We start from the raw sequence: 23,368 nt of genomic DNA on the forward strand, positions 1-23,368 counted from the left end.
CAAGGGAAGAATCCAAGGGAAAAATCTTCCCTCCTGTTCCATGGTACATTCCGCATAAAAAATTGCAACAGTAAACGCCGTGCAGTTAGGCCACCCAATACACACCTTATTAGCCCATAATCGTGTCAGGTAAAGAGACCCCCTCTCTTCTCCTTTCTTCTCTCCCATACTATAAATAGCTAACAACATGAGCGCAATTCTAATTTCAAACTGCATATGTATTAGTTTCGATAAAATGAAATAACAAAACCGAGACGAAACATAAGTTGATGTAGGGAGAAACTGAAACATACACAATAGAAAATTGAAACCAATGAATGTCCATTACACAGAGATTCAGAAATGAGGCAGAGATACTGAGAGAGAGAGAGAGAGAGAGAGAGAGAGAGAGAGAGAGAGAGAAGTTTAGAGAAGAAGGAAACGAAAAGTAGAACAGATGAAAATGTGAAATTCACACGTAGTAAAAAAGAACCTAACATTATAATGTTCCGTTTCCAGAAATCCAACAGTAATATATAAATAATGTTTGTTTTTACATACTTTTTTAGAACTATTCGAATATATAGAGGATGCTTTGAACATTCATTAAGTCACTTTCATAAAGGATAGCACACTCAATTTCCAGTAGAACTGTAGATCTCGGAGACACATCTAGGATAACTGTCAAAGTTTAACACACATGCTTTGTTTCCGCGTGGTTCGATTGCAAATTCGGTAGTGTTCATTGGACGTACTGATCCAAAATACATTCTAATAAACCCAGTAGGTAGCGTACGTCATATCTTCCACCTCACACCACTAACGCAAACAGAACAAAACAAATCCGAAACGAAAAGAAAAAGAAAAAAATAAAGACAAAATTGAATGAGTGCTATTTTTCTGCTAAATTTCTATCAGAAGTACCCTATATTAAAAGTCCAACCCGTATTGTAATGAAAAGTTACAAATGTTCGAAAGGAAAAGTTTATGTTCCTCATAGATTTAGGATGTGTCAAATTTCAATGCGAATAAAACACATTGAATTATAGGCTGAAAACATATTTTGTGTCGAACTAGTATAAATAAAATTTTGTTTTCAAATAACCAAAGAGGATACCATTTTCTAGTTTTTCCCGAAGATTTATCGGTTCCGAACATCCAGTATCGATTTCCTCTCTTGCGGATATAACATAATTTTCACACATAGAATGATCACGCTAGAGTTCAAACGGATCATCGTGTCAGTCGGATAATGTTGGTTAGCTTATTGACCAACACTGGGTTGAGGATTAAAACTTGTAGTGACTCGGTAATTCGAATGAGACTCGGTAACCCAGAGGATAAAAAAGAGATTGTACTTAATTCCTTGCGTTTAAACAGTATTTCTGTCAGAGATGACCACGACTGGTGATGTTTTCCCCAAAACACGAAAAACGCGACGCCGAAGTTCCCAGTTAATTAGATTTTCTTGTCCCTTTTCATCTTTGGAACACGCACATCCACATGAAGTGTGTGTGTGAGAGAGAGAGAGAGAGAGAGAGAGAGGGAGAAGTGAAAGATACAAAGACAGGATAGGGAAACGTCAAGAAAGAGAGAGAGTGGGGGACGAATATAAATATAAAACATACTTGTTATTACAATGTATGATATAGAACGCACACTTTTTACTCGTATTATTGTCAGTAATGCCTTGCAAGTTCTGCAACAGAAGGTGAATCTCTGTTTCCAGCCATTATTTTATGCGAAAAAATCATACTACCTGATGAGGAATCGAACCGAGGTTTTCCATTTGGAAGTCTAGCACTTTACCACTAGACCACCTTAAATTATTAGTAGTGATCTGTGCGGAATAAAGTAAAACAAAAAATAAAATAAAATAAAAAAGCAAATTTAACCGAAGACTAGAATAGACTGATGTTCACAGCGAAAAGTCTAAATTTCAGTAGAAAAATCTTTGAAATCTTTAAGTTTTACGTCCCACGTTTATGCCGGTTGGCTAAAGGAGACGGCGATGATGAGAGATGAGTGAAACGGTGGAATGAAGAAAGTGGGAGGAAACGGGAGAACCCCGAGAAATCCTACGAGCACGGTGTTTGTCCACCACAAAGTCCACACGGCGCGAGCTGGGATCGAACCAGGGACCCCAAGCACCGGAGGTGAACGCTTTACCACTGGACCACCGTGCCCCCTAAATTTCAGTAGAAAGAAGACCTTTGCTATTACAACATGAATGATGCCTTATTTTACTGCAACCCATTTACTTCAGGATGTGCTTTGTGAAATTAATTTCGTCATTATCGTTATATCACTATTGAAAACCAAGTTTCTGATAAAGACATTAAATAATAGGATGTTATATCTACTGTTAGTATGTGTGCTCTTATGTTTACCATTTTTATGGCTAATTTCAAAATAAATCTGCTCTATATTATTGCAATAAAATTGTGTGTTGTTTTCTAATATTATAATGACATTTTCCGCCAATACGTTTTATAATAAATAATTATACATATAAAACATCCACCAGGCTTGTTATGTTATTTTTCTTCGATGAAAATGAAACTTTAAGGTTACATGAGGCATTTCAAAATGATTTTCTACCATAAGAGCACGTTAAGAAAACGACAAGTCAAGTATGGCGTATACTATATTCGAACACACATTCAAGTTTATTTGAAATGCACAAATTATTGCATAATACTACCGGTAGTTGGCGGGGTAACTATCTATAAAATTGGTGTCAGTGAGGAAAGTAAGGCATTTTTTGCATCTTACAATTTCAGGCGAATAAGGATTCGTTTTTGAGTGTGTAGTGTGAGTTTTGTACAGGATTTAATTGAAAATGTCTCACAATTATGCTCTTTGCGCTAACGAAGACGGATGATTAAGGCAAGTGAGTGATAATTAAATAATTGATAGAATGAAATGTGGGAGGAAAGAGGAGTACCCCTAGAAAATCCAGGATAAGATGTTGTCCACCACAAACTTACTAGGCCGGAATTGAACCAGGGACCCCACGCACCAGAGGTAGCTGCTCTACCACTGAGTCACTGTGTGTCCCGCTACTATTTGCACGGGATTTAACAAAGAGCTATAAACAAAGAAATTTCGATATGGTAAATTCTGGTAACAACAGACTGCCGTTGTGAGGCTAAAACTTCAGGTAGGCTTTCGACTTCCGAGGAGAATGTTGAAAGAATTAGAAAGTGTTTTCAACGCAATCCCCAGAATTCTGTGATTTTTTCTCCTGGAATATATGAAAGGCAATGTTTACCGACAACCACTTCCCCAAAATATGCGTAAGCTGCATTAGCGATGCAGTGGAAACTATTGATCAAAACACATACACACACATATATATATATATATATAATTCTCTATAATACAACATAAGGGGATTTTTTTCAGAAAGTTGTTGGAGGGAATAAAAGTAGCTCCATATCTCCCCCGCGTCACTACAGAGAAGTTCTCTAATGGTTTTCAGGCGTTATGTAAATAGAAATGCAATCTTTAGGCAACATACCCTCACTGCATTTCAACGTTTAGATACCGGTAGTCGGTATGTCGAGTCAAAATCGCAAAAAAGCATACCGCCTCTGCTGTTTTTCCACTTCGAACACTGACTATATTACCATTTGCAGAGTAATGAGAAGTGTTCATACAGAGCATATGTAAACTCTTTGGTGTATAAACTTCGGCAGTTACATTATATGTAAATACAATTGTATCTTACGTTGACACTTCGTAAATAAAATATAACAAATTTAAACCATTCAAACCATTTTGTAATGCTCTACATTGTATTTTTCAGATACAGTAAGGGAACAAGTCGCGATTAAGTAAAAGAATTAATTGGATTCAAAGCTAATACTTGTAATTTCTTTTTATTACAGACTTATCTTCGGATGCCCTTGGAAAGGGGGTTTGAAAGAACAGTATCATGAAGTATGCTCTGCATGGATGATATCGTTACGTGCTAAACATCGAAATAAAAGACAGTGAAGAAACTAGATGAATAGATAAAGTTGTTTTAAGAAAGAGGCATGATAATAAGTAGAACAAAGAATATATGTAATCTAACAAAGAAGTTGAGACAATGCGAGGGGACCTTTCTCGAAGTTTAAGTATTTTAAATTATATCTTGACCAGAATGGTGAATTGCACACAGAATACAATTTGGCAGCCTAAACTGGAGAAGGATAAGTGGGGTACTCTGTGGCATGAAATGAAGTTGCAAATTAAAAGTTCTTAAATTTATAAAAGGGTAATAAGAACGGCAATGATATGTAGTAGTGAAACCTTGGAAATCACAAGGGCTTAGGAAAAGAAAGTGGAACTGGCGGAGATGAGCATGTTAACCCTAGAAAGTCCGTGCTGGCATCTGCTGCGTGAAGGACCAAGGTGGGGTGGTCAAATTTGCCTGCGCTGGTTTTAAGTAGCTTTCAGAGTATATTTGTTCAATTTGAATGAACATGTTTAACTAAATTTCAAAAAAGAAACTTTTCAAAAAAGTGTACTTTTCACTTGTAAAACCAGGATAATAGGAGCGCGTAAAACTGTTTTTTATATTATACCGAACTTCTTATAATACTATGCAGAAAACCAGTATCGCAACCAACACTCGACGAGTTCTATGAAAGCCAAAGTGTTTATATAAAGGATAAAAGCAACATTTTCAAAAAAGTAATACAAATTTTACATATGTAGAAACAAATGAAAGGAATTTTGGGAGGAAAACAAAGTCATGTAGCACCTATGACCAAGGGGTGTCAAATCTAAGCCCCCTTGATTTTTTTTACAAAATACAAAGCAATATATTCCAGTTGAAAAAAGCGAAAATGAACTTTTTTCAAATGGAACAATAAAAAAAGCAGAGAATCTTGAATACATATCAAAGCATATAAACTAAATAGAACTTTCGGGCAAAATTAACACCCTCTTGGTCTTTCTAGACTTAAGGTGAATGTGTTGTGTAACGTGGAAGGATAGTATATGTATATATAAGAGGCACTGTTACGTTGGAACCCTTGACTGAAAAGATACAAGAATGGGGACTGAGTTGGCTTGACTATGTAGAACGAAGTAATGACAACTATGTGAAGAAAATGAAATGAAATCTTTGAGTTTTACGTCCCACGGTTATGCCGGTTAGACTAAGGGAGACGGTGATAATGAGTAATGAATGAAATGGTGGAATGAAGAATGTGGGAGGAAACGGGAGAACCCCGAGAAAACCCACGCACACGGAACTATGTGAAGAAGAAAATTGGAAGTTTGGAAGTAACAGGAAGAAGGAGGTGGAGAAGTCCCAAGATGAGATGGAAGGATAACATGCAAGATGGTCTGAAAGGGTAGGGATGAAAAAGAAGGGTTGTCCGGAATAGAAGAGAGTGAAGAAAAGTAATTAAAGATGGAGTCGTAGACTCCAAATAAACATAGGAAAAGACGGAGATAAAAATAAGAATGTTTATTTATAATGTGACAATAAATGTGGTAGTAATTAGCTTCCTAATGACCATAGCTATGCTAATGTAAGCCTTTCCTAGAATTCCTCACGTTAGAATAGAATATACCAGTATATTTGTTAGTAAAAAAGTTGGTTATTAACCCATTAACTATTCTGGTGTAAATGAAACTTGCATTTCTTTTGTTTGTAGAATATGTATGTAGGTTTTTCGAGGTCAGTAGTTCAGGAACTATTTCTCTCTCTTCAAAGCTGTTTGCATATCTTTCAAGTCGTTCGTGTATTCAAGGAATACGAGATAAACATTGCTTTCTTAGGACTTAAAATCGAATACTAGATAAATACTATTGTGAAAATATGTAAATATACTTATACTGTGAATATTTCTTAGGATTTATAAACAAACATACAACATGAACCTAAAATTTTCTTGCTACATGTTTTATTTTACAATGTTAAAGGAACAATAAAATATACGTTAATTATATTTTTTAAACATAATTCTTGTAATAGATAAAACTTTGGTAATTGACCTGAATTGATGTTTTATATTATATATTTCTTCTGAAACCCTACCGTCAGTTTCCAAAGGAAGTCTTTCGTGGTAAGACCATCGTTTTGTTTTAGTGTAGATTGACTGGTCGAAAGGCTGCGCTCCACAATCCAGGTTACCAAAGGTCTTCAACTGCATTTTATAATCCATAGTATTTGTTCGGCGAGTCCCTTCTCCCGGACCCGAAACACTGAACGTTGCATAAGGGCTGATCTCGTACAGTTCTATTAGAGAATAAAAGTCATTGAATCAATCCAGGTCAATCATAAGATTCAAACGAGTAATTTTATTTGACAACCAATTTTTGTCAGCCAATTAGTGATATATTTTTTTCAATAATTAATTTTGTTACGCCAATTTCCATAATGCTAAAAGCACATTCAAACGTCAACAGTTAAATGTATTTTTAAACATATTGGCTAATGGCATTGAAATGTCCGTTAAGTATGTGATTTATAAAAACCGAGAAGTTGCAAGTTTATAACTAGTTTAAGTTGTATCTATAGTTATTTTACGTTTTTTGAAACTTATTTACGAATTTCCAAACACTGTTCCTAGAACCATTCTACATTGAAATTATTAATAATAAAAGATGGAAGGCAATATTTGGAAGAAACCGGCTAAGTTATACGTTTAAAAGTACTGCAATGACAGGAAGAAAACTCAGGATGACCAGAAGAATGATTCAAAAACGCAGCTACTTGATTTGGAAGTGAGAATTCTTACCGTTTTTGTCATGCTCCGTAACAACGAAGAGATTACAAGTGCAATGAAAATAAACTAACATAATCCATTTCTCAAATGACAGCATTTTTTCTGAGATTCAGAAAGAAAACATAGGATGTGTGATCAGTGGACATAAATCAAAGAAAATGTATAGTAACAAAGAATTTTATAATACTGTTCACTGATTGTCAAAAATACTTTGTACTTTCAGCTTTATTGTGAAAAACAGGTGCTACACATTTGCCAATCTTTGCCATGTGCTCAATGATGATATCACAATCGAACAACTAAGAAATAGTTATAGTTGTCCCTTCATGAGAACAAGAAGTTGTTTATTAGCTGTAGATCGAAAGTTAAATTTAGATAACAAACTAGATGACTCTATCTAATTATTGTGCTGATCATCTAACGATGTGTAGAGTACATTACTTTTATTATTTGGCAACTAGATGCACAAAACCTTTGTTTCTTCCTGACGATTAAAGAAAATCTCACTTTCAGACGGAGTACCTTGTTTGACTATAGTTTACTCATTCGGTATCAAGCCTTTTCACTTTAGCAAATGGTTTAAAGCATCGTTAAACCAATCACACTGACTGGTTTTAGACTTGTAATAACGCTTTCGGAGACTAATTTCTACTATCGTACAAATGTGTCATGGCAAGGTACAAATAACGTAACTTGTATATGGAATTGAAATATTAATATTGTACTGGTGTTTCTTGCTTAAATTCTTGCCAGTTTCAACCGAATGCTCAGATTCAGTTGAATAACAATTTTGTTGACTTTGATTATTGTAAACTAGCTCGTTTCCAGAAGTGAGATATTCGTATAGGCCAAGACTTTCTGCAAAAGACAATACAGACATTTCAATCACACTAATCCAATAGTTAATTAATAACAGAAAAATACATTAGATCGTTATTTACTACAAGCTCATACAAACAAAGCTGTTAGTACGTATTCAAGTACATATTCAATAAGTGCTTATGAATAATAAAATACAACAGACCAACATTTGCATGTTAAAATTTAATCTTAAAACAAAGAAAGAAAGTTCGTATCTAAAACAAAATATGTTAATAGTTTTAATATGTGAAGATAAAGTGTATGAGTAGATCTACTCCGCACTTTTGTAAAGTATTTCAAGGCATGAAATACGTAGTATTTTTTCTTTTTCTTTTTTTTTTTAGATAAAAAGCTATTTGAGTTAAGACTATAAACTGAGCTGTTTTACAAATGTATGTTATCAAATGAAACGATTAGTAATTTCCCTACTCCAGTTCCTTAATAATGATGAAACCACGTTGTAATGTTTATTTCAGTCAGTTGTGAAGAAAACTTCTGCCGTAACTCGAAATGTTATTTCATACATGAGGACTCAGGACAACGTTGCCGTGATTATTCATTAGCTGATATGATCCAGATCTCGGACCCATAGTCAAAACACTAAGATAACAGAAGGGGTTGATTTGAGTTCACCTTACCTTTCTACATACATACCAATAAAACAACTAAAATTTTGGGGAGGGACTCAGTCCCCATAGTCACGCTCTAGCTACAGGTCTGTTTCAGCTTACGTTTCAAAATGTTCAATGGGGAAAAGATGCTTTCTCAGATGACCATGTTGATCTTTCGGCAGGTTCATTTTTTTCAAACCAGTGTTCAGAATTTATACCGTAGTTAAGACACAAATTGGCAATAAGGAGGTACACAACACCTTATTTAGACAGTAGAATGCAGAATTTGCAGAATTACTATAAAGTTGACGCTAGTGCTAACCATTTCTGAAATAGTGTTATTTTGAAAAACTGTTGTAATTTTGAGTTTCGTTTTTTTTTTTCCCTCGTTGGAACAACTAAATTTTGAAGAAGGAATATTGTTTTCAGTTCATACCTGCAATTAGTGACCATTATTTCTTTACTTTGAGAGAAATTCAAGTTGTGTAGCAATTCTACAAACTACTTGGAGCATTTATATTACTGTCCTAATAGTCTATGTTTATCTGGTTATCTGTGGTAGTTGTAAACGTAGTACTTAAGAGAATGAAATTAAACAGTGTATGTGAATATAATATGCAAGCTCTAAATTATACCCGAATTATCATTCGAGATATTCTGTCCTACTTTAGAAAATAAAACAATGTAACATTTTAGAAAATGCAAACGTAACTTCCGTCGGTGCACACTTACCAGCGTTATCGTCGCAAACTTTAATTCTAGAAGGTTGATACTGTCTGTCGGATCCTTTCTTCATTGGTGATGATGAATAGATTTCCTGACAATTTCTCTTATTATCAAGTTCTGCCATTGCCTTACAAGCTGACTCATCGTTGCTGTTTCCTTTATAACCATGTTGTTGTCGAAAACAGGACCTTTCGAGAAGGAAATAAAACATATGGAGTCATAAATGTCAAAAATTATAATTAAGGTAATGCTATTATTACTAGACTTCCAAACTATGCTACGTGTAAGTTTCGGAAGTCTTGTAGAACGCCTTTGTGGGTCCGTCTGTCGATATGTATCAGAGCATAAATGATACCGAGCAGCAATTTGTTACAATCGATTCACCGGCCCAAGAATATGTTACATTTCCTCCACTAACAGCTTATTCAAACTGGAAGTAGTTGAAATTAGCCATTTCCGGTTTCAACGTTTATCGCCATACAACAAAAATGGTAACACATAGCAAGAACCGGTTTTTTGTAAACGATTTAGCGTTTCAAGGCAACATACCCTGACTATCTGCAATACTCTACTAAAACCGAAAATGGTACAAATTTACTATTATTTCCGGTTTCAATACTGATTTCCATAGAGCAAAAACGGTAAGATATATCAAGGTTTTATTTCCTTTGATAACCCCCTGTTCAAACCGGGAGGGGTTCAATTTAACAATTTGTAGTTTCAACATTTATCGCCATAAAACAGAAATGATAATAGGTAACGACAAGCAATCTTCTGCAATGGATTCAGGGTGTCAAGAGAACATAACATCACGACTCGTAAGATTCTATAAGAACAGTAAGTGGTTGAAATTTATTACTACTTCCAATTCAATACTTATTTCCGTAGAACAAGAACCTTAAGAGATATCGAGATGCAGTTTTCGGTAGTCCTTTCAACTTTCAAAGAATAGGTTATATCTCCTCCCTTAACCCTGAATTCAATCCGAAAGTGGTTCAAATTAACGATTTCCAGTTTCAACATTTATCGCCATAGAACAAAAATAGTAATGAATAAAGAGTAACTACTTTTTGATACGGATTCAGCACTCGAGGAACAGATTATTAAATTATTCCAACGAGTAGTTACAAATATACAACTTTAAGTTTGCGTATTGAATTCGCATAGTTTGGAAGTCTGTCGTAGTTTCACACTCTGAACGAAACTTTCTTTCTTAATATTACAGTTACTCATTTTCAGGTAATTCTTGAGGCGATTAGATTGTAGCTGATAATCCATATCAGCATATATTGAAGAATTCTACGGTAGACATTCTGTCATTAATTATTTTTAAGAAATCTTTTTCTTAGTCATTAATGCAGCCGTGCTTTATGCAATTCCTGTTCGAATATACATGGAAATCACATATGATAAAGCATAGAATTGATAGAAGAGGAGTTTCTTGTATCTTGATTGACAATATCAGATGATTTCATATACCACTATTCATGATTGTGGAAAATAGTCATGAATTGCATGTATTTAAGAGAATATATGTATATAATTGATCTCAAAGTCTAAATTTACCCTCATTTGTATCTTAAGGGGAGGAGTGGCTTCAAACTCTTTACATAAAACCCATTCCTATACTCCCCATGCAAAGAACAAACATTTCAACTAGCATATAGCATTCATTAATAGTACCTACTGAGGTATTTTATATACTGTATATTGTTAGCTGTGGTATGGTAAAGAGGAATATAGCCTCTCTCTCTCTCTCTCTCTCTCTCTCTATATATATATATATATATATATATATATATATATATATATATAGACAGGGTGGTTGTAAATTCAATATCTATTTTTAATTTAAATTATCCTAGAAACTAGCATAAGGTCTAGCTGGCCTATAATACTGTTTACTAATGTGAGGTTTACCATTCATGATTTGAAAAGTTGATTCAATGAAAACCGCAAAACGCCTGGAGTATACAGCGTAGAAGGGAGCACTCACAAGGGAGCTTGTTCTGGTGTCACACGAAATGTGGAACGAGACTATGGTCAATCAATTTGTATTAGTGAACAAGAAAATCCATTGGCGGGAAAAACCCTCGATCGCAAACTTTCCGTACTTATGCGAGGGAGTAGGGGCACTGGCAACACAGCACGTTGTGGATAATAAGACGAAATATGGAGCAAGTTCAATGAAAATATGCATAGAAGCGCATTTAAACATATAGTACAATGTAACACTACATTCGACAATACTCTGACAAGTGAGAGCAGAGGCGTAGCACATAACGACAGAAGAGGGGGGTGGATAAACGCAAGTAAAAATGGTCATATAATTGAGGAAAACTGAGAAACAAGACATCAGGGGAATGATACAGTAATAATACATGGTCAACTACAGACAGCCTGTACACGACACCTTGAAGCAGAAATATAGATATCACACTAACATCAGTCATTTTCCATTATTTTTACATATCTCGGTACGCTCACACACGCAGGTGATCCCTTGCTCACATACAATGGTGGCTGAATTTGAAAGTCATCGCTAATGGAAGTATCACCACTGATCTCAGGGACAACGAAAACTATGGATTCGACACTATTATCAGTCACGCTAGATAATTTTTACATGTCTCGATAACTCCCTTTATTATCGCCCCACGTTCCTTAGCTGCTGGGGGCTAAATTTGAAAGTAAACGCGATCTTCAATTTCACCATTGAACTTAGCGACTCCGAAAACTATGGATTTGACGATAATATCGGTCATTTTCGATTACTTTTACTTTTCTAGTAAGCCCCCGCAGGTGACCCCGGCCCGCATACAATATCTATGTAAAGAAACCGAACAACGAAAGAAAATATATCTGTCATTTTTTGCTACTTTTACATATCCTGCTAAACGCCCCCTGAGATTTCATTTTCCAATTTTGAAGAAAGAACGCTTCTGTCCCCAGCCGAGGCTGTATTTGGAAGTCAACGCCTGTAGGATTATCACCATTTCCCTCAGTGATCGAGAAAACTATAGATTTGACACTAATATTGGTTATTTTTTTATTATTTTTACATGTCACAATGACCCTTTTATTATGGCACCTGTTTCTTAGATGATAAAGCTAAATTTGAAAGTAAGCGCATTCCAGAGTTTCACCATTGAGCTTAGAGATCCTGGAAACTATTAATTTCACACTGATATCGGTCATTTTCCATTATTATTACATGTCTTGATACCCTTTCCCCAAGAATGTGTTCTCCGGCCCGCATACAATGGTGGCTGAATATTAGTCAACGTTAATGGAAGTATCACCATTGATTTCAGCGACGGTGAATACTATGGATTTGCACTAATATCGGTCATTTTCGATTATTTTTTACATGTCTTGGTAGCCCACTTTACTATGGCCCCTGTTCCTTAGCTGATGGGGGCCAAATTTGAAAGTAAACATGATCTTGAGTTTCACCATTGAACTATCCCTAAACCTATGGCTTCCACACTAATATTGGTTATTTTCGACTATTTTTTTTTACATGTTTCGGTAACCCCCCACCGCAAAAGACTCCGACTGTATACGGCTGAATTTGAAAGTCGTCGCTAATAGAAGTGTCACCATTGGTCTCAGCAACCGGGAAAACTATGGATTTCACATTAATATCGGTAATTTTCGATTATTTTTACATGTCTCGGTATCCCCTCTCGGTGAACCCCGGCTTGTAGCCAAATGCGATGAATTTGGAAGTTAATGAGATCGTAGTTTCACCGTTGATCTCAGCGACCGCGAAAACTGTAAATTTGACATTAATATCGGTCATTTTCTACTACTTTTATATGTCCCGGTAAACGCTCCCCCCTGAGACCACCTGGTTCAAATTAGAAAAAAAAACCTCGTCTTGGTCTGAGGACTGGACCAAGGTACCCGTGACCAAAATTTGGTAACTATCGGTCCAGTCATTTGGTCCCTAGGCCGCACACAGACAGACAAACACACACACAAACAGACTCTTTATTTTATTTATATTAGGTTAGATTAATTTGTTTTCTGTTGTAAAAATTTCTAACTAACTAACTAATTATCTAAGTAACTCTACGGCCTATGGAAATCGGAGGTTTAATGTTGCGTTCACAAACGCTCTCCACTGACTTCTATCCTTAGGCAATTGGATCCAGTTTCTACTTTGCATTTCTATTTCTGAGAGGTCCATCTTAATATTGTCCTTCCATGTGCACCTAGGTCTCCCTAATGATAGTTTTCCGATTGGTCTTGTAGTTAAGACTTTGAAAGCGTCCCTAATTTATTTTATTCTAGCTACATGACCTGCTTACCTAAGCCCATAGCTGTAAACATTTCGAAACCACAAACTCTGTTTATGCAGTCGATAAATATTTTGTAACTGCTCCTCTAGAACCGATAACTATAGGAACTAATTCAATTCTTTTGCCATCTTGCGTCCTGAATTGTTAATTTATCTTAGTGCATGCGATAATTTTCGGTCTCTTTGCTGTGTTAAATACTTTAATTTGAGATGTTTGATAAACATGTCAACTATCATATTAAAACGTTCGATACGTCGAGGAGTATGCAATATATATATTTCCCTATAATATGGGCGATAGTCTCGAACGGCTGCTGTTGGCAACACACTTTTTTTGAGTTGAAGGGTTTGCCCTAGCCAAAGCAACAGTCACATCATAAATGTTTGTTCTAATTTTAGTAATATAGTCTACTATCGGGAAGTGTCTCCACATGTAACAGAAATATTAATATAATTGTTACTAATTGAATTTAATATTTAATAATTTATATACTGAATTTCACATCTCTAACTTAAATAAAAAAAAAAAACTACGTTCGTCCTTTGTGAATGAATTAAAGGAAATTTCTATTTTATCGAACTTACTCCTCTTTCCTCACTTAGAAATGGAATTTTCCGAAACGCTGAAATACGTGTTTCCTTATTTTTTAAATTAGAAGTTAATATACTGAATTTCAGATCTTTAACTTAAGCGAGTCCTTATATATTAGACACTTTCTTATTAAGCGAAATAAAATTTAAGGATTTTAGAAAGAGTCCTACTTTTCCTTCAGAATCATAATGTTCAAAAACGCTGAAATATATGTTTCCTTACTCTAAATAAAGAGTTTATGTGCTGAATTTCATCTCTTTTATTTCAGAAATTTGTCAGATTCTTGACACAAAACACAAACGTCATTTTACCCACTTTGCTATACCTTTCCAAAAGTGTTTCCTTTTCCTTTCTTTTGTGCCAAAATTAGTATTTTATTCAAATTTTACGTTTCTACTTGTAGTAGTGTGGCCTGAGCGATGGTAAGTCACTCACGTCTACTATTGTATGTAATACTATAGATCACAGACCATCAAATTCTTAGTAAACCTATGAGAAAAATAATTATTTCATATAGTTACTTACTAACTTACGTGTGGGAAATTAAATTATATCCCATAACCGCCCCATTAGTCTAGAGATAATAATACATTTTTTAAACTTACTGTCGACGGATGATGAATGAACCTAGAAGGATGAAAAGCACAGCGAGTATCGAAGCGCAGACCATAGGCACAATCACATAAATATCTCGGTAAAATGGTGGCTTAGTTGGTGAAGTATTCTCTAATACAACAGCTGGTGCAATGGTAGCTGAAAATATAAATTATATTAGGTAAAATTTTACAGAGATAATAAACAAACTAAAATTTGTTGACACTAAATTTTGTTGTATATAGGTTGTCCATAATACGTAAGTAGACACCATACAGTGAACTAAAATGGCCTCTTTTCATTTAATGAAATGGTAAACTGCTCATATTTGCTGATTTAGTGTAGAAAGCTTCAAAATTCATATTTTAGCTTTTTGTGAATTCTTATCGAAAGAAACTTATTAGAAAAGCATCACATTTAAAGAAAAACCGTGTTACAGTTTCCAATTATAACAACGATTTTTCCCCACACATTACTTGTAATTACAATCACTTAGTAGTCACTCATTTGAGAGTAGGATCTAATCTCATTCTTACTACCTCATGATTAAACCAAAGAGTAGTTTTAAGGGAATATCGTGTTGCGTTAATAGATCCTCTGAAAATAGTTACAAGATCCTTGAACGTAAGCGAGGAAAATGAACAAAATGTACACACTACCATACTGAACTTTCTCGCTTCAATTTCTTAATCTAAATCACGTTATGCCACAGTTATAACTGAAATATTTATTAATGAAATGCACAAATAAAATTGTAAGGCTTTTTCAAAGGACATTTCGACCAAAGAAAAATCACCCCCTACGGTAAATTATACCACTTTGGGTATTTTCATATTAAAAAAATACGCAACATTATAGATTATTAACGAAATATTTATTTATTAAATATGAAATAAATGGTGTGATTTAAAAAAAAAGAAAATCCTTGAAGAGAAAGTAACTATTTTTCTGATTGTTTCACGAGAAATGACTTATCATGTATTGTATATCGACGTTATTAATGAAACATTTATTTACAACCCGAAAAAACAAAAGTAAACTACCCTTTTGCGAATTGTTTTTAGAACAAACGAAATACCTTATTGTCGAATTTATTTTGTGATATATTTGTGACATATTTTGAAACTTGCTTGAGTGGCTTCTGAGAAAATCGTCCGACAAAATTTGTCCTCAAGAGTGAATTACCTCTTGTGTTGATTTTTGTAAGAAAAGTTAGTTATGTCACATTATAGGGTTACTAATGCAATATTCATTTAGTAAATATAAACAAAATTTCCTACTGTACTTTAGATAAAATTACCAAGAAAATCTCACTCCCAAGAAACTAATCTTTTGGAGTTATTTACATATTATTATTAGGTTCGTAAGGAATAAAACCGCTTCAGCTGTTTTTAAGCAAGTCACCAAGAAAAATCTCAGCTTTAAGACTAAACTACCGTTTGTGTATTTTTCAAGTATAGATGTCATGTTGTCAAGATAAGAATGTAATTATAATATATACATGAAAGATGAAAAAAATTATCTCAGCTGTTTCTGGGAAAATCGCCCGAAGAAAACTCACCCAAGAGAACTTCTATGTACATTTACAGAACAAATAATTTATCCATCTTTTGAAGTTACTAATTAAATATTTATTTATGAAATATGAACAAAATTGTTTGAGTCGTTGTTGAGAAAATCGTTTTAAAAGAACTCACCTCTAACATCAAAGTACCCCTTCTCGATTTTTCCAGAGAAGTGACATATGTCACAGAATAGGAATGTTAATAAAACACCGATGTATGACATTTAAATAAAATCGTTAGAGCTGTTTTCAAGAAAATAACAATTTTCAATTTTTACACCTCCGTAAGCTATGATCAATTTTGCAGATAGAAAAAATATCGTAAAACGCCGCTAGGAAATCTTATAAGAAACCTTAAGTTTAGAGCTTGGTGAGGATACATTGAACAGGTACGGACTCTAAGCAAGTGAACACGTTTTCATAAGAACAAATGGGCAGACAGACATCGAAATATGACATTCTTGGTATGTAGGTGCCATGAAATGTGCAAATTCGTTCAAACCTCGAATTCTATTCTTTCTCACGATTAAATGAAAATGTCGCATTGCTTATTTAGGTTTTCCAGGTTTAAATAAATTTTGAATCATACTTAAGAAGACAATGAAGACTTTCCTAGTATATAAAAAATAAACATACTCGAGATAATGAACTTATTTGAACAACGAACCCTGCTTATCCTTATCATTCTGCAAGTTTCGAGATTAAATAAATATTCAATCTGTTAACACAATGTATATGGAACCATTCTAGGAAATGTTCCTGAAGAACATAATCAGGTATAACAATCTTGCTTATATTAATGCACATCATAACAATTTCTTTTATTCAGAAAGATAAGGTAAGAAAATATTCGACCCGCTAATACTAAGTTAATGGACAATTTTTCAGACACTATTTCTCAAAGGCATCATCCATTCTAACAACTGGGCTTCAAAACCTATTTGCACAGTACCTACTTTTATTGAATAAATTTTTCATCGTACATCAAACAATACTGATAAAAGCGGATGCGAAGAAATGAAATGTGGACACTAAGAACTCCGTTCATTTAGCTACACAAATGGAGTAAATTACGTCCTGTGTGAAGCACGAAACAAATTAAAACTAATTAGACTTCACATTTTGTTATATAAACTTCACAGTTCTAGAATCAAAAGCGTCTTTCAATCCTTTATCACTATATGCAATTTTACTTTTTGAAAGTTGAAATTTAGATGTGTAAAGAAGATTCGTTAAATTACAAATTTGGTATTTTACCACAAAACAAATATTTAATGAAAATCCTTTCCCGAAGCCTTTTAAAGTGAACCTACAATTTGACGTTGGAAATCAATTATGATTGGCGAATAACGTTACAGTTGTGCGTAAATAAAAGATAAAATGCTGAAGTAAAAGTTGTTAAATAGTATATATATACACACACATATCTGTCAAAACATTATGATCACACCTAATATCTGCTATATACATTTGATTCGGAGGACAGCAGAAATGCGGCTTGGTATGAAAGCAATGAGAATTCTGTAGGTGACTGCAGGCTTGTCGAACCCATTTGCATACACAAATCGCTTGATTCCTGAAAATTCCGTGGAAGGAGGCGATCACCTCGGATCTAGCGTGTGAAGTCTTCCCAGAAGGCGTGTGAAGGCGTGTGAAGGTGTTCAACTGGATTAAGATCAAATAAGTTTGGGAGTCATTGTAGTAATTGGAATTCCTTGAACCTCTGAAGCACACAGTTAGTCTTGTGACAAGGAGTATTGTCCTGCTGAAAGATGTCATTACCAGCTAGAAACATGGTCGACACGAATGGATGAAAAATAGTCTGCAATAAATAGGGGCCGTAACATGGATGAACATATAAAAGTTTCCCAAATCGTAATTGAACCATTGCGAACAAGTTGTTATATTCTGTGCACGTCTCAGACAGTTATTGTATGGATTCGGACCCGGACATTAATGTAATGAAGATAGTGTCGTGATTCATCGAACCATGCAAAGCTTTATAACTGCTCTGCAGTCTGATGACGATGAACACGCGCCCTTTTAAGTTAAATTGACAATGCTGTACGGTTAATATGGGACGTCAACTATGGAGGCCCATATCTAACAGTATATGATACACTATGTACTCAGACACATTTGTACTTTGTCCAGAGTTATGCTGTTAAGTGTTCCACAGTTTATGCCCTACCCTATTGTACAGTACCAAACTCAACAAATTTATGATATCCAACATCTTTAATAAGGTATGTAAATCTCATTCCGTGTGGTTTGGTGCTGCTTTTACCGTCCTTTTCCACATTTGGCAAACACAAACCACGCCAGCTCGCGAACACCCCAGAAGTTGTGCTGTTCCCGAGATTTAGATCGCTTCCAACTGTCTTGCTATCACAATCTGGCTCCAATTTTAGGCATATCTCTCAGGATTTCTCTCTCTGGATCTAAATTCTGATCTACGAACAGGCACCACACTGACCAATCGACGGAGATCACCGTCTGGCGAGGGTTCTGCTTTGCCAGCCCAACGACCTCGTTCAAAACGAACCAAGTGGTCATAATGATTTGGTTGGTGAGTGAACTTTCAGAATTATTTGTGAACAGAGACGTAGCTCTGAGATGTGCCGGTGTGTCTGTGCAAGCCCGAAAATGGTTTGATTCTTTTTTCTCAATCACCAGCACTAAAAATTGTGTTACTTTTACAAGAGGAGACCACAAAGTTATTACCCTTGGTTGGTGGAACCGCAAGATTGGTGGGACCGAGGTGGCTCAGTGGTAGAGCGTTCAACTCTGGTGCGTAGGGTCCCCGGTTCTATCCCAACTCGCGTCAAGTGAGCTCTGTGGTTGAAAAACACCGTGTGGTTTTTTTTCTTCCGTTTCCTTACATTCTGCTCGTTCCACCATTTCATTCATTTCTCATTATCACCGTCTCCTTTAGCCCACAAGGCAAAACCGAGGGACTTAAAACTCAAATATTACATTTAATCTCATTTCAATAATAGGTTTACATTTACTAATGCATGTCTTTATAGTTCCTGTTAAATTGCTGATACAACCAAAAACTAGGCGGCAACATCAAGTTAGGGAACACTGAATACCGAGCTTTGATTAGGATCCGTCAGTCTGGAGTCAGACAGATAAGTCAGTCTGTTGAGTTGAGTTGATTTTGAGTTTAACGTCCCGTTCAGCAACGAGGCTATATGAGACGTGGACCTACTGATTAACGTGGAATCCGAACCACATGAGCTCCCGCCGGGAATCGAACCCGGGTCTCCCACGCCAAAGATAAATCAGTCTGTCAGTCAGATAAGAAATGGGTTTATTTTACTGCAGATATTTTTAGGTTTCGCCATATTATTGAGACACTCGTAACCATTGTAGGAGAACAACAGTTTAAATAATTTTTGACAGTGCTTATCTATATACACTCATGTCCAAAATTATTGTCGCATATATATAACTGTCTTCTTGTAAGAATATAATTTGATAATGATTATGCAGGGTACTTTTAATACCGTTACAATGTGTATAATCGGGAAATGTATATTTGTGGTAAATTTCGCAGGAAAAGAATTATAAATTCGAAAATTATAATGAGTAAAATAAAATATTGCTAAATGGACAAGACAATTTTGTTTTCCTTTTATTGTTTTTATTTACTGTTCTTTTGACATGAATTGGGGCCGCGGTGGCTCAGTGATAGAGCGTTCACCTCTGGTGCTTGGGGTCAAGGATTCTATTCCAGTCCAGCCAAGTAAACTTTGTGGTGGGCAAACACCGCGTGCGTGGGTTTCCTCGGAGTTCTCCCATTTCCTCCCACTTTCTTCCTTCCACCATTTCACTCATTTCTCATAATCACCGTCTCCTTTAGTCTAACCGGCATAACTGTGGGACGTAAAACTCAAAGTTTTCATTTCATTTCATTTTCTTTTGACATGAAATTCGCCACATACATGTGTTTGCCGATTATACACATACTAACATTATAAGAAATGACGAGCGAATTAATTATCAAACTATATTCCTAGAGCAACATATTTATAGACATGCGACAATAATTTTGGACATGAGTGTACATAACTTCGCACTCAAGGAAAGAAACAAGTTATTTCCCTTAATCCAGAAGCAACAAACTGGGAGATATAGTATTAACTGTTACACGAAGCCAGAATAATTTTTCAATGAAGAAAATCACCAGCAATGTTTGTGTAAAAACACCCAATTGTGATGTTAATGCTAATGCCGACTATTCGACAGGAGTGAGCAAAAAGTTTTGGTGGAAGGAATAAATAAATACCTCAGGTAAGTTGAATATAAATATGGTAACTTGGAAATACTTACTCTTTAAAATAAATAAAATATTACCTCCTGTACGAGTCCTGGTCGCAAATTCAAACTCTCCTACAGTAGAACCAGCGTCATTGTGAGCTGTCACTCTTAAATGGTACCAGGCCTGTGGAACTAGATCACGAATGACCAAAGTTTTCTCTTCTGCTGGGACATTGTTAGAGACTATCGTCCACTCATGTCCTCCTCGAACTCTGTACTCTACCACAAAGTATAATATGGGACATCCACCATTTGGCCACGTGTAAAGATGAAGGTTAACTGATGTAGTGTTAATCTCCAGAAGATCTTGTTGTCTAGGGAGTTTTGATGCTTGAAGAAACGAAAAAAAAAAAAACTTTCATTAATACGTGCATTACAATTTAAAACTAAGTAATAATTAATATTTCTAGAAAATGGTTATCGAGTTTAAAACCGATGAACAGACATTACAGAGACTGAATCGCACTTCTTCGCATCGTTCTTCCTGAATTGCACTTTTGCTTTTCAAATTACAGAAATGGACTGTTATTAGGTGCTGTCACTTGCTATGGTAATGATTGCGCTGAGTTTCTATTGATTCGGTTAACCATACTAAGACCTATGATCAAAGAATCGTATTGTTTGCTGTGTGACAACAATCTTCCATAAAATTAATTTTTGATTAAAACGAATATAATATTGCACCTTAACAAAAGTGCCTACGTGTTTTGTGTATGAATTCAAATATTTTAAGAAAAACGTATCGCAGAAGAACTATAGTTGGCAAATGAAGCATTTATGTATTTCGTTTAGAAAAAATCTAATTTTATTTCATACTTTTACCTAAAATAACATCAAAGAACGAACACCTCCCGATTATTTTTGACCTTCAAATCTTCATTATATGCACTTTATGTTCCATCTTATTCGAATACACTGATTGATTATCACTACTTCTGTAACACTAATTACTATTGTAACCACACATTGCTGAGTTATATTTGCATATGGATTGTTTAGTAGTAGTAGTGATTTGCTTGCGTAAGAAATTCGACACGAGACAATATGCCGTTTTTGATAGAGATTCGTCATGGACTTCCTATGCTATATCATTAATTCACTTATTTCATTACTCATTTTACGTCATCAACATCTGCTTTAACATTTGAGTTTTGAATAGTCAGCGACAAAACTCAAATCTTAAAGGTGAAATTTATTTTGTGAATAACGGTAGTAGAGTTGGAACACACAACAGTGGTGTGGCTAGAACGTACACAAAATTACATTCCTTTTAATTTAATGAAAACTGTACTCAAATTGTCCTTCCATTCTGAAATTATTTACGAAATTAATTTCATCAAACGGAAAGAAATTTTGTCGCTGACTGTATCTCAGGTTTCACTTTCAGATCGTTTCTGGCAATTTATTTGCTTCTGTTTATTATTGAACAGCTACTTTGAACAATTATACATTTTGACAACAATAACTAAATTGAATGCCATTGTTGTGATTAGTATCCATGAAATTTTGTATAAAAGAATTAGCACCTTTTCTTGTAATCTATTCTTTCTAAAGTTCAAAATATATCAGTATTAAACTTCACACATCAAAAACAGGACACTATATGGGTCGAGTGGACCTGAAAGTGATTATCTTAGGAAGATACAAAACAGGCAAAAGCAGTCTTTTCTACAGATGTACCATAAGGCGTTTCGTTGATGCTACCTACTACAGCACCATAGGTGGAGAGTTAAAAAGACGTACTTTCGAAGCAGAAGGCAGAAGCGTCATCATGGGAGTTTGGGACACAGCTGGAACAGAACGATACAACTCGTTGTGTTATACATTCCTTACTGGAGCCCAGTCTGCCATTGTTTGCTTTGATATTACCTGCAGAAGATCATGGATTAAAGCTTAATATTGGGTGAGTGAACTACAGAAGCTAACTGATGGATGTCTTATTTATTTATGTGGAACGAAGCTTGACTTGGTACAGGAGCAGCTAGCTGAAAGAAAACTAGAAAAGAGCGGCGTACAAAGTTTTGCAGATGCTGTGGGAACAAAGTATGTGGAAATATCGAGCAAGACTGGTGAAAGTGTGGAGGAATTATTTCAGATGGTCTTTGATGACTTCATGGCTGACCCAGAAAGTCTAAAAGTGATAGATTATAATATCGAACTTCAACAATTCGATAGAAAACAGCTTTCATTCCAAAAAATATTGTGGTGTATGAACATTTAACTCAAACTTGGAAAGTATGGTAAAAGCTTCCCCTAGAAAGTATTTTGAACTATTAATATTCCAAATAAGCTAAATTGCTTGCGAAGAATCATTCACATACCTCATTCTTTTAAAATTAAAATTACAACTTTCGTAATTAGTATTGCTTCAAGTTTATTAAAGCTTCATGGTTTGTAAAGTTCATTCACTAGTTACAGGCTTCAGTAAAATTTATATCTAAACTGAAAATAAATCGGCACATTGTACTCAATGGATTTCTGTAATACTTCTTGCCAAACTAATGATGAAAGACAAATCGTATGTGACAACTGAATTTCAAATACAAATAAATCGTAAAGTAATAATGGCTATGCTTTATTATTTGAAGATTTTAACTCTATTGAAGCTATCAATGTTAGCTTAGCTTCTAAAACCATCAAATGAACGTGGAATTATAAATTTAGATATTTTTAATCATATTTGTAGCCTTTAGGCAGGGGCGGATCCAGGACCGACTTCTGGGGGGGGGGGCGGTGGGTTGTCATACAGCTACTTTTAAGGGCTCCAAACTTTGGGATGAGTTTTATTTATATATATAAAATAAGAAAGTTTCCTCTTCTGGGGGGGGGCGATCGCCCCGATCGCCCCCCCTGGATCCGCCCCTGCCTTTAGGTTTGTTATAAGGGGAAGGAAGAAACAATAACTATGATTATATTCATCTATTCGTGTTCAACCTATACCTTCTTCTTGAAAAAAAATGAGATGAAATATTTCAGTTTAACGTCTCACGATTATTTCCCTTATTGCTAGAATAAGGAAATCGATGATTAAGACAAGTGAATGATGAAGGAAGAATCAGTAGAATGATAAAGTGGAGG

At 35.0% G+C, this 23,368-nt stretch overlaps 1 protein-coding gene across 3 annotated transcripts in view; it reads right to left on the bottom strand.

Annotated features, from left to right (window-relative positions):
* Positions 1–23,368, bottom strand: part of LOC145674331 (cell adhesion molecule Dscam1-like) — a 1,494,831-nt gene that overhangs the window by 34,790 nt on the left and 1,436,673 nt on the right. For all 3 annotated transcript variants that reach the window (XM_081744257.1, XM_081744259.1, XM_081744258.1), the window contains exons 29-32: positions 20,327–20,620; positions 14,412–14,559; positions 8,915–9,096; positions 6,020–6,220 (exon numbers count right to left, since the gene is read on the bottom strand). In XM_081744257.1, the coding sequence (XP_081600383.1) occupies positions 6,020–6,220; positions 8,915–9,096; positions 14,412–14,559; positions 20,327–20,620 (825 nt within the window). The remainder of the gene's footprint in view (positions 1–6,019; positions 6,221–8,914; positions 9,097–14,411; positions 14,560–20,326; positions 20,621–23,368) is intronic.

This window comes from Thermobia domestica, chromosome 17, assembly GCF_964235325.1.
Source record: "Thermobia domestica chromosome 17, izTheDome1.hap1.1, whole genome shotgun sequence".
Classification (NCBI taxonomy): Eukaryota; Metazoa; Arthropoda; class Insecta; order Zygentoma; family Lepismatidae; genus Thermobia; species Thermobia domestica.